Source organism: Centruroides sculpturatus, unplaced genomic scaffold (genome assembly GCF_000671375.1).
Source record: "Centruroides sculpturatus isolate CEXI.00-Female unplaced genomic scaffold, Cexi_2.0 scaffold738, whole genome shotgun sequence".
NCBI classification, from domain to species: Eukaryota; Metazoa; Arthropoda; class Arachnida; order Scorpiones; family Buthidae; genus Centruroides; species Centruroides sculpturatus.
The window spans coordinates 418130-431615 of NW_019385164.1; the positions used below are offsets into that span (position 1 = coordinate 418130).

The 13486-nt window shown below is 27.8% G+C and overlaps 1 protein-coding gene across 7 annotated transcripts in view; it reads left to right on the forward strand.

The window, feature by feature from the left end:
* Positions 1-12598, forward strand: part of LOC111635651 (luc7-like protein 3) — a 46465-nt gene extending 33867 nt beyond the window's left edge. For 2 of the 7 annotated variants that reach the window (XM_023380676.1, XM_023380675.1), the window contains 4 exons: positions 6016-6180; positions 6255-6541; positions 10830-11017; positions 11089-12597. In XM_023380676.1, coding sequence (XP_023236444.1) covers positions 6016-6180; positions 6255-6541; positions 10830-11017; positions 11089-11204 — 756 coding nt within the window. In that variant the 3' untranslated portion in view covers positions 11205-12597. Of the gene's footprint in view, positions 1-6015; positions 6181-6254; positions 6542-10829; positions 11018-11088 lie in introns of all 7 variants that reach the window. The other 5 variants (XR_002758414.1, XR_002758413.1, XM_023380674.1 and 2 more) reach the window with 5 other exon arrangements.
* The last annotated feature ends 888 nt before the right edge of the window (positions 12599-13486 follow it).

Here is a 13486-nt window from a genome sequence, read left to right on the forward strand (position 1 = left end):
TTATCTTTATTACACAGTGGTAATATCATAAAGCAATGATCCCATCCCCAAAATAAAATAAGACTAATCCAGCATAAAAGTAACGACTAATGTTAAAAATTTAATTATAACAACACAATTATTGGTTATATAACATTTTCTTACAGAAACTATCTGTAATAAAATGTGTTTTGGCATTTATAATTGCATGTTGCACCATGTTTTAGTTGTCGCACCCATGTGCCACACCCTCTGTTGCAAGTCAATAAAAACAAATGTTACTCATTGCACCTGATCTGTTTTGTCACATGTAGTGTGTTTCCATCATGCTTTATGTCCTGTTTTGTCACAGGTAGCACCTATCTTGTCATGCTGTATTCATTTTGCAGTGTCTAACCACTGCCTTATCCTTTGGGCAACCTAATATCTATATTCAGCTGGGCTGCAACCCCACATTGTGTACATAAATTTTTCTTTGGCCAGTTATGGACTCTGGTTGTCTGTTCAGGTGGCTTCCCACTTTCCTAGCTACTTTTCTCCCTTCCCCCTTCTTCCTCTTTCCTCTCTCCTCCACCCTCATAATCCTTCACTTCAAAGGCTAAGACCAAGATATGGTCTCCTAATTCTTTACTTGTATTGTATTGTAAGAAAATGTTATATAACCGATAATTGTGTTGTTATAACTAAATTTTTAACATTAGTTGTTACTTTTTAAGATAGTTTTAAATTTATTTAATCTGTAAGAAGAACTAAAATTATCTTAAATATAAATGTAGACATTTTTTAATAGGATAAATAGAAACTCCAACTCTAGAAGGAATGCCAAGAAAGGTTTAATCTATACAGTGATTGGTAGATACTGTATATAGTTCATTTTGGGTTTGAAATATTAGTGGTGTTAGAAAGGTGGGTAGCCATTATAGTTAACCAGTTTATTATATAAAAAAGCTGATGAAAATATGTACTTCACTTATTGGGTAAATCTATCTTTGATTACTCCAGAAGGCATTATGTTTGGTAAATTTATTATCAGCATACACAATCAGACAATATCAAATGGATATAAAAGTGAACTGAGAAATACGTTTTGAGTAAATTTCCTTATTTTTATTTTTAAAGAAATTTAATGAGTTAATTTATTATAAAGAAGTATTATTTTTCTGAATTCATTATGATTATGATTATTTTCTCAGTTGTTACAGATTTTGACCTTCTAATTTTTTTTCATTTTTTAATATTTTAAAAAATCCTTACATAATTCTGTATGTGTGTCGGTGTCTATTTTGTGTTATATCGCAGGACTGGATGAACCACAAGTTTTGAAACTTGGCAGGCTTATTTCTGTATATGGAGGTATTGATGCCATTAAATATTGGCAATTCAGTGTCAAAGGGATGGGAGATAGAGGGGTTTATCTGTCATATCTCTAGTGGGGTTGGGCTGAATAAAAAGTTTACTCATTATTGGCATTTAAAATATTTTTTTTTAAACTCATTTCCACCCTAAAAATTAAGCCTTTTGTCATTTTATAATAATTAATATAAAATTTTTTAAAATAAAACCTCGTAACTGATGGTTTTGCCTTCAATTTTAACATTGTGCTAATGTATCTTAGTGTTTTTTTAAAACTTAAATATTTTTTCTCTCTCATAATTCAACAGAATTACTGCTTTTAATGTTCTTTAAATTTTATATTTTAATATCATTGTATTATATATTTTAATTTACTATTAATGGTATAATGTAATTATCTTAACTTTCAGAAAAGGTTAAGCAAAGTACAGTAGAGCATCGATTATCTGACTCGACTGGGGTTGGTCGGATGATTGAAAAGTCGGATAACCGAAAAGTATGAAAAAATCCATTATTAGTGTAGTATATTATTATATCCCATGTAATTAGTATATTAGTATATCGCTATTAACCTACTTTGCGTTGAATTTTCCTCCATGTTAAGCCTATCAAATTTTTTTAAAAAATAATAATCGTTGCTATTGTATCGTTAAAAATTAGAAAATTAAGCCTTGTTTAAATAATGGCTCCCTTTCATGGTTGATCAGTGTTGCCAGCTAAAAAGTGTAAAAATAATATTAAAGTAGCCAAGACATAGCCAAATATTGTAGCGCCACATCACTAGCGGACATTTGAATTTGTGGACTAGAACGCGGTCGGTTAACAGAGGTGACGGTTAATCGAGGGTCGGATAATCGATGCGCTACTGTATAACAATTTAAATAAATAATGAAATTTTTGTAAAGTTTAAGTTAAAAAAGAAAAATTAATCACTTTCATAATTATAAAATCATCATTATTTAGAGGCCATTTTTGTGTATTGAGAAAGGTAATTTTTCAAAGCAATTATATAACTTTTTTTAAAAGAAAGATTTACAAGTGCACTTAAAATTATAATAATTCACTTCATAGAAGAAAATTTGGAATATTGACTTGATATTCCTAAATTTGATGATAATTAATTTTAGAAAGAAAATGTTATATTTTGATGTATACAGGTAGCCCTCGGTTTATGCCGGCTCAATTTATGCCGATTTACAATAATACCGCTGTGCAATTCACTGTTTCGCTGTGTAATTCCCTGATTTTCCCTATGCTAGACTGATTTTCATTTCAGTGTTGATGTATTTACCAAGCCGCGACATTGTACATTCATTAAAACAAAGATTTTTATTGAATATATTTATTTTTTCTGTTTAATATTATTGGGTATGTATACATTTGCATTAAATTAATATTAAAATACTAAACATTTAGGTACCCACAAGTCAAATTATTGAACTTAATAGTCCAATAAATGGCGTCTGAATCCATAGTGCCAATGAATATATCCCGTATCAGTTCGTTCAGGAAAACACCTTATGACACAGTAGCACTTTCAGCGATCACAAACTATCGTTAGTGAGACAAATCTACTTCTCGTTGGCCAGATGATAACTATTTCTTGTCAGTCAGACGATATCTATCTCTCCTTAGCCACCTTGAATTTTCCCACTGAAACTGACATTATATATACGCTACGGCGACCGGTGGTCGATCAATCAGTTTATCCGCTTGTCTGTAGCTTTATGTTGGGTTAACGTATCTTTTCAACCATGGAAAGTTTGATGGATAAACTTTGTCTGCCAATTGCAGAGACAGAGTTTACGTTAAACGATGTTTATCAACAGAACGGCCTATAAACGGCTGGCTGAACCACGGTTAAAATGCATTGCAAAGACAACGATCGTCTATTTCTGACTGTTCTCTAAATGAACTTCAGCAAAACAGTGGCTCTTACTTACTTTGCTATTACTCCCATTTTAGGAGTCGTTCGGCCGGTTGTGATGTCAGAAATGGTCACCAGCTATATTCCAAAAGCTTCCAGAAATAAAATCTTAAGGCTGTCAAAATCATTGTTCGGCAATTAATGACAATCCTTTTCCATTTCGATATTTAATTTCGTCGCTAATACAGTTTAAAATATGAACAAATCTATATTTAGAAAATTTATACCAAATTCGAAATTCGTCTTTGGAATAGATTTTTAAGGAATTATTTTGACATCTTATTACTGTCGCCCTTCATAATTATGAAAATGAATAACTTTAAATATTTTATTATTAATATTACATTTTTTTATATCTATAAACAGGAAAGAAATATTAACACCGGAGTAGATAAATTACCCAACTTCACTGCCTGTAACCTCTGCTTTGGAGAAGAAGAACACCAGTTACAAGTAGTGAAGTTGGGTAATTTATCTATAAACAGATTTCTGTAATTATTAAAATTGTCTCGTTTGTTTAACAGTACAGTGACTCCGAAATGCATTAACGTTTTATAACTGACATGATACTCAAATTGTAAATGCATCTGATTTAAATTAATTGAAGTTTTAAGTCTTCACCCATTTGAATATTGAAATTGGAACATTTAAAAGAAATTTAAAGTATTTAATTTTGTTTTTTTTTGCTCCAAGCAATTAATTAATGAATAATTTTGTTGATTCATACCATTTACAGCATTTTTCAAAGGAACGATATCTGTTTTTATCTAAACTTTTCCACGAACAAAGCTACCACTCGAATTGAAAAGCCCTCTAAACCTGCTGTCGAGTGAGTGTAGAAAATAAGTCAAATAACTTGTTTCTAATCACTGTCTACATTGTGGCAGGCGAGAAACGCAGTCTCTGCAATTAAATTTTTCTGAACAGCAGTCTACCCGATCTGTAAACTGCCATTGGCCTCTAAACGTTCTCTCTGCAATCGGCTGTGTGAGTTAGACAATGATTGGGAGTGAAGTGCAAATGTAAAAAGGAGCATCATCGCATCCATTTGACCATATTCCGAAATTTTCAATGAAAGAAAACAAAAATGTAAACAATTAAAGATGGATACTTTTTCAAAAAAATGTAAGAGGTCCGAAACTAAAATTTTTTAATAAAAACATTTTACTTTATTTTATGATAAAATATGATAAAATACATTTTAAAAATTAAATTTATTTGTATTTTGTAATATATTGTGTTAATAAACAAAATTATTTGCATATTTTTCACTTACGTAGAACTTAACCCCATACCTCGGTGTAAATATGGGTTCATTTTACACCGATTCCATTTGCTCTGGCTTTTGTAGGAACAGAACTGTGCTGTAAACCAAGGGCTACCTGTATTTTACTTTCGTATTTTAAATTTTGTAATAGATAGAAACCAACCCCATTTACATTGTATATTTACAGATTTATATAATTTTAAAATTAAATTCTGAAATTTTATGGTTAATATTATGTATAATCCTAAAATTATTTATTTATTTAAATCAATCTTAAATTTGTAATGATATTATACATGTTTAGTTTTACTTAGTAATGATAATAAGTAGGAATATTATGATTAATTGTTAACAATCAAATTCTATGTTAAGAAAATATATACCTATTCATTGATAAAAGTATTTTAAAACAGAATAAACCTTGTATGTAATAAATTCATTTCTAAAAAACATATATTGCATTTATTCACTTATTATTGTTTATATCATTTATTGCTGAAATAAGTAAGTTAATTTTTCTTTCAAGTTAGTTTCCTTTATCTTATTGCATGATCATCATTTTGTCATTTTGTTTTGCATCCCTTTATAACTAGATATACAAACTAAAAATTCTATAGAAAATTCAGCTGTATTGAGTTAATTCTTGTTTTAATAGATTTATAATATTTAACTCATAATGTTATTAATATAACAAACAAACAAATACATTTATAAAAATAAAAAGTAAATTATTAATTACTAATCATATTCACTTTATAATATACTCCGGTCTTGAATACTTTTAACATTAAGTGAATGAAAATTTTTGTTTTTAATAATTTAATGTCACTTTTTAGTTCTGCAGTTTTGCATCTAATAATATAGAGGTGAAAATAATAATAATAATTTTATTTAATGTTTTGTTAAATAAATTTTTGAGGTTTTTTATATTTTTATGACAGACTAGCTGTTACCAGTGGCTTCACCCATGCAGAATTTACAATTTGATGAAAATAACCCTCCCTCAGTACTTCACTAAGATTCTCAATCATTAGTTGTTACTATAAAAACAAAAAATTGCATCTAAAATAGTACAGTAGAAGCCGCTCTTCAGGTTAAGCCTTAATCCTCTTCCTCTGCAGAGGAATTTAAAAAAATCTCTTCTTAGTGTGCATTTTCATGACGTACCCTAACTGTGTACCAAATTTCACCCCTTTAGGTTCAGTGGTTTTTTCTGGGCGATGATGTATCACCCAGTCAGTCAGTCAGTCAGGACATGTAATCTTATATAGTTAGATTAAATTAAATCTTAAAGTATTGTTGTGCTAGACCTTGAATTTTATTGAATGTGATATCCAAATATAAATCTACCTGTTGGTGGATTTTGTGGATTCATTTGAAAATGATTTCATATATATATATATATATATATATTTAAAAAAATCAAAATTCATAATTAAGAATAATTAACCATTTTAATGAATTTAATATAAAGTTCTTATCCACTTAGCAAACAGCAGAAATTGCAGTTGCTCAAGAGAAACAGATGGAAGTTTGTGAAGTTTGTGGTGCCTTTTTGATAGTTGGTGATGCACAGCAACGAGTTGATGATCATTTAATGGGAAAACAGCATGTTGGTTATGCAAGATTAAAATCAGCAGTTGAAGAAATTGTTGTAAGTTTATTAATAAAAGTTGAATTATGCCATAAAATTTTAATATAAATAATATGAAAAAAATTCATTTTTAGCATAAGAGAGAGAAGAATAGAGAAGAAAGAGAGAAAGAAAGAGAAAGAGAGCGAGAAGAACGTCGAAAGCAACAACAGGAAGAAGAGAAACACAGACAAAACTATCATAGTAGATTGGATGATCGAAAACGTGACATGAGACGAAGTAGACGCTCAAGAAGTAGAAGTAGAGAAAGACGGAGATCTAGAAGTCGAAGTCGAAGTAGAAAACATAGAAGCAGAAGTAGAGATAGATCTTATTATAATAGAAGAGGATATTATAGAGAAAGAGAAAAAATGAAAGAAAGGTAATGGAAGTTTGGTGTGAAATTTTCATTGTTATTGAATTATTTTTTTACTTAAAGATTTTAAAAGCAATGTCAAACAATCTGCCATTAATAATTTGATGTAAATAATTATTAGTGCAATAATGCAGCAGATCATTTGGTATTTCTTAAAAATTGGGTTTGTGGATTTATTGATTTTAAAAGCAAGTTACAAAAAGGAAATCCTAGAACTTTATTTTTTATGTTTGCAAAATGTATTTTAGTTTAATTTTAGAAAATTATAAATAATTGAGATGAAGAAATCAAAACTTTGGAGATAATAATTATCACCTGCACATCAGATTTAACTAAATAACACATACCTCAGAAAAACCTTTAACCGATGCGAAATAAAATTTAACAGTACAAACGTTTTCAGACCCCTTCTGGGTTCTTCTTCAGGTAAAAATCGTTTGAAAATTTACAAAATACGAAAAATATTTTTACCTGAAGAAGGACCCAGGAGGGGTCTGAAAACGTTTGTACTGTTAAATTTTATTTCGCATCGGTTAAAGGTTTTTCTGAGGTATGTGTTATTTAGTCAAAACTTTGGAGATTATTTAAATACAAAAAATAAATACAAATATGTTTTAAATGACAATGTGCAGTTGGAGTTGCTTTTAGTATATACAGTAGCCCCTCATTATATCACATTTATTGGGAGACAAAGAAAAAGCACAATATATCCAGAAGTACAATATAATCAAGTACAAAAAATTCTGAGTTTATATTAAACAGATTATATATGCTATGAAATCTCTATTCTTTATTCTTTCATCAGCAAGTGTTTCTGATATAAAAATGAGCTTAGTTTTGCAATACTGAATTTTATTCGTGGGGTTATATTGGTTATATCATACTAAATAATGATTATGTAAGCATCTATACCTTTGAATGCTCATTTATCATTATTGTTTCTTTAATAATGATGTTGAAAGACAAATACCATCCATATAAAAACAAATATCAGTTGCGATTTTGTTATATTTCATATAAATCTCTATATTTCATAATAAATTGCTTATTAAAAATTCATGTAATTTATATTTTTCATTAATTTTTCAAAATTCAAAAAATAAATATTGAACATATAATAGAACATCGAAACTTATAAAATTACAAACAGTAAAAATTCTAAGTAAAAAATAAGTTTACATGGCCAACAATTATTTAATATTAATATACTAAAAATAAATACAACTTTTTGTTCTTCGTAAAAAGTTGTATTTATTTTTAGTATATTAATAGTAAAAATTCTCTTAAAAGCAAAATAAAGTAACTTTTGTATAAAAATTTCCAATTCACAGAAACTCACAAATGAGGATACAGTACTTAAAACCAATAAATAAACAACTTTTTGTATCAAAAGGAAATGTAAATGATGATTCATCTATCTGTGCACCTGTTTTGAACATTTAATTGGTGAGGAATTTATTGTTTCACCTGCAATGGTAGTTTTAAGGACAGTGATAGGAATAAAATACTGTATTTTGTTGCAAGAAGAAATTCAATGTCAATTGATATATTAAAATTTAATAAAGTTTCTTTACAAGTTAAAAAAATAATACTGTATTTTTGTGGATTTACCAGCATGTCAGTCTATCTGGGGAGACCACGAAATCAGATATTTCCACATAACAAAAACTGGGATGTCAGTTTAAGTGAGGTTATACACCCTTCTCTAGAGGGCACATTAAAAAACAAGAGTTACATCAGGTAAAAACAAACAAGTTTTTATTCTGAAACTATCAGCATTACATCAAAAACTACAATTACATGTTTAATTTCTTCATTTTGTCTTCTTTCTAATGTAAGATACTTGTGGAATTCCAAAAGTGTTTTTTTTTAATGTTATTTTATTGTTATTCAATTCAAAAATGCAAAAATAAACATATTAAATTTAAGAAACTGGTTGTAAATTATCTCAGCTTACTCCAATTAATTCATTAATAAGTCATTAATTGTTTTATTGTCTTCTTTTAAACAAAAACTTTCTTCTTGATTTTAAGTCAGTCAAATTACAATGTTATTATTTTATTGTACTTGGAAGAATGTTTTCTTTAACGTTTAATTAACAGCTAGTTTTGTTAGATTGATTAATTTTATATTTTAGTCACTGGCATGTCAATCATTCTGCAAAAATAACAGTACAGATGCTTTGAAATAAGTAGTATCAGATACCTTTATTTTTCATGTATATATAACAATTTTTAGTGCTGTATCAAAACCATGCATATTTTAACATGTCAATTTTATGTGTGGCTGTAATATTTCAATTCAGAAGTTTATAAAAACTTGCATTACATTAAATAATATAAAATTTGCTTATAATGTTTTTATATGTACTTTCTAAAAATGGAATGATTAAAATAAAAAACATATTTTCAATCACCTTAGCATTTTTTAATTTCTCATGTATAATTTTTAATATTAAATTATAAATATAAAAAAAAACTGCATAAGGGGATTGAACCCAAAAACAAAGCCTTTGCATGCAACATCTTAACTAAACACACCACAATGTACTTTGTGAATTGTAGAAAACTGTTATCTTAATTTTCTTGAGAATGCCTGAATAGTGGGTTCTGTGGCTTTTGTAGAGTTTAAGTACAAGTAAATACTACACTTCCACAAAATTTCATTGAAATTGGTGATGGTAAACTGTTGGGTACTTCTTGTAAGAGAGTGTTTCCACACACATTATTGATCTTGTCAGGTCCTTAAAGGGGCAGCTAGATGATGATAAACAGGGCTCATCATATTCAGGATGGATTTTTTTCAACTGCCTAGATTCAATTTGGGCAGGACAGTAGGTGATATCTTAGCCATCCTGCCAAATGTCCTTTGATTTACATCCACTAGTTATTTTGGGTAGTTTTTCATTTTTCCAGTTCATCAGTTTTTACATTTGCACTTTCTTCTGGTATAGTCTTATTTACCAGATTAAGTCTTGTGTAAAATAATTCTGTTTGAAATTTGATAACATCAATATCTAAACAATGGCTGCATTTTTTTAGGTATTGATGTAAAGCCTCCTCTTTATACAAGTAAGATCCATCAATGGAATGCTTCTTTAACCACCCCAAAAGGTTGGTTTTAAGTTCTTCCAATAGTCTTCAGAGATTTGCATTATTTAGAAATTGATAGACCACATTGTAAGTAACCTTCCTCTATTTCAGACTATTCCCATGTTTAATGTTATTACCAACAAACCAAGCATTGCCACTAATTCCTTTCAAAGTCTCTTATGAGCATCAGCTTGGACTAATATTTGCATTTTTTTTTTTTTCTATAGAAAACACTTTATAGAAAACATTTTCTTCTCACCTGAGGACATGTTTAAAATAAATATAAAGCTAAACAACAATGCATTTACTTTTCCTTCAAGTGTTTAAACAAAAATAATAGACGTGGCTTGCTTGCGTGCTTTCAACATTCATTTTATTGATTAATTTCACTGAACTAATCATAATACTTATTAGTCTGAAATGTCACAAGTTGAAATGCACATAATATCAAAGGAGTTTTTGTCATGCAACTTCAAAATTTAAAGTAAAATTGCAGAAAATGCAAAAATAAAGAAACAAATTCAGGGAAATTTTAACATTAATATTATGATCTTTCAGTAGAGAATATAAATTTATAGCATAAATTTTCATCATCATCATCATTAACCCTGGGCTTATTGCCCGTTAGTCTCTGATGCCTTTTCCACTAATTTCTTCCATTTCTCTCTATCCATTGCCAATTTTCTCAATTCCTGTACATTCGCTCCACATTACTTCTTCACGTCATCAATCCATTTTCTATATAGTCTGCCTCTTTTGTTGGATCCATCCATAATACCATAGACTAGTCTTAATTTTTCTGTTCTCATTCATTGTTGTGATGTGCCCAAACAATTGAAGTTTTCATTGTATAATTTTTTGTAAGAGATTCTTTTTCATATATACCCTATCATAAAGTTCTTTGTTTGTGACTTTCTGCATCCACCCTATTTGTAAGAGTCTTTGGGGAAACTTAAATTCAGAGAACATGAATTGAACTTTTACCATATATATGAAAATATAAATATGTGAAATTGAATGTTTCATTGTAAAGATAGTTTCTTCATTATATTACATTACATATTTGTAAATTCAATATTGCATGTTCAACAAATGAATGTGCATTTGTAATAAAAAGAACTGCTTTAAAAGTTTGCTTAAATTAAAAAGAATTATTTGAAAATTGTTAAGAGACATATAATAAAGAAATAAAAAAATTTCAGATATAAATATAGATCTAGATCAAGAAGTCCTGATCAAAGACGACGTGACAATCACACTCGATCACGTGATTCAAAATATCGACGACAGTCTAGAAGTAGATCTCCAGAAATTAGCAGTGACAGAAGAAAAGGTAGTAGTAGAGATCATGATAAAAGAAAGCACGAAGGAAGAAATAGAGAGAGTCCAGGTAATTCCAGATAGAATTTTGTTATAAAGTAGTGAATTATAAATTTGATTGATTTTTTTATTTTTAAATAGAAAATGGAGAAAATAGTCCTGAGTTATCTGATGCAGATTACAAAGAGAAGACAAGCAAAGGTGAAAATTATGTAAATAGGACTTCTAAAGATGGATCAGAAGGTGAATCAGATTAGTGACATCTAATTTGTGTCTATAAGATATTCAGGTAAGTGGGAAAATCTTGATATAAAATTTTCTTCCATCATCAATATCTATTCCTTTCAGGTGAGTGATATTGCTGAGCATTTTGTTCCACTTCACTTAGGAACCTTTGTACCAGGTATTAGATTTAATTGGTTAATAGAAGATTGCAGGAATTTGATAATGTTGGGATAAATTCTTTTTCTAAATTACTTCAATTCATTTAAATGAATTGATTTTCCTGCAAATAATTGATAAGTTCTTAATGGTACAAAAGTTAAAATATAAATCAGTTAATTTATGTTGACTAATTTTAAAATAACAATTCCTATTGTATAGAATGTACTTTTTATATAGACTGTATTCCATGGTATAGATATGTTAAAGGCATAATTATTGGCAAAAAATGACATTTAATCCCCAGCACTTGAGTGTATGTTATTTCTTTATTGACATTGATCTCTAACTTTCCTGCTATGTCTAGCTCGTAACCACAGATTTTACTTTGATCTTGGTGTACCGAAGATGCTACAGTTGTTTTACAGTCCTAGCAATGATTACCTGGAGTCCCTTTTTCACAGGTGACCCTATGTTTTGTAGGATTATACTTCTTAATTGGTGCTGGGAGGGGCAACTGGTATTTTTAAATATAAGTCATTAGTGTTAGATATAACAGTTTAATAAGTTAATATATTGAGTTCCATGGTCTGTTTATCATTTCCATCCATTCATAACTAAATAATATGAATTTCATTTACTTAATTGAATGGATGATGATATATTGATTGCTTTGATTGGGTTTATTAGGCCACTTATAAATATAAAAAATAAATATTAAGATGTATAATTATTCAAATTAATTTAATAATTAACATAAAAATAGTTGGTTATTGATCAGGAAATTATATAAAATTGTATATTATTTTAAAAAGTTGTTTAAATTTAAACATGTAATTTTCTTTTGAAGTTTATTATCCCAGTATAGCAATCTTAATATCATTATTCAATGCATTTTTGAGTGTACATTAGAGTATACAATTCTATTTTTGTAAATAGTTATATGGTATTTATATATAGTATAAAAATTATTTCAAAACAAACATTTTTTTAAGTGTTAAAATAATTAGTCATAAATACAATGCAATCATTTATTATGTAGATTAAAGTTTAGACAAATACTCAAAACATTAAACATACAGATGATTTAAAGTCATAAAATTGATTTTACATTTACATTATGAGCATTCATAATGATTATAAAATTATAATAATGTAAAGTATTTCATTCACAGATTCATTGATATTTCAATTCATCATCATTTGAAATGATACTATATATAAAATTAATGTGATAAATATGATTCCAGGTTTTTCAGTAAATGAATATAATGATTATTAATCTTTTTTAGTTGTTTAAATGAAATAATGAAATTGTTTTAATATAATGTCTTTTATAATATATTCTTTTTTTACTTAATTTAATATGTAATTTATTTAAATTCATTACTAAAAGTAGATAAATTACATAAAAACTAGAGCTAAATTTGTTATTTTAAAATTTAATATACTGATTTATGAATAACCATTAGTGAAAAAAGTTATTATTGTAATCTAATTTGGCTTTTAAAAAATATTATTATGCTATAATTTGCTCAAAACTATAGATAAACTTTATTAATGAAAACTAACAGAAGTAGATCTAAAATAATATTGTTTAGAGGATACTGGCTGTTTGTCCATCCTAGAGATAAAGGAAAATTAAACAAAGATAAAGTTGTAATTTTTTGAAAACTTTATGATAGAGAATATTGATACTAACTAATTAATAATTTTTATTAAAGTTATACAAATTTCTAAACTTTTAAAGATCTATATTTGCTTATATATCTTAATTGCTTATTTTAGTAAAAAGATTTCAAATTTTGATATTAGTTTTGTGGAAGAATTTTCACACACTTTATTTTATACTGAACAAAATTATAGAATATACTTCTATAGTAACTGATCTGGATGAACTGTAAAAAAAGTTTGATACTTTATAGAAACCAAGTACAAATGATATGAAAAGTAATTCTAGAATTACCATATTTTTTTACAAATAAGAGCATGTTCTTATGTATGAAAATTACTTGTTTACTCATTTTTGAAACACTTGTCTTGTTTCACTTATAAGAACACACACTTGTTTGTGCTGGCATGTTTTGGCTTATAAGAGCACTGAACTGCTGTGTAAGTCTAAATTAAATGTAAACATACTGAAATAGTGGCATCTCTA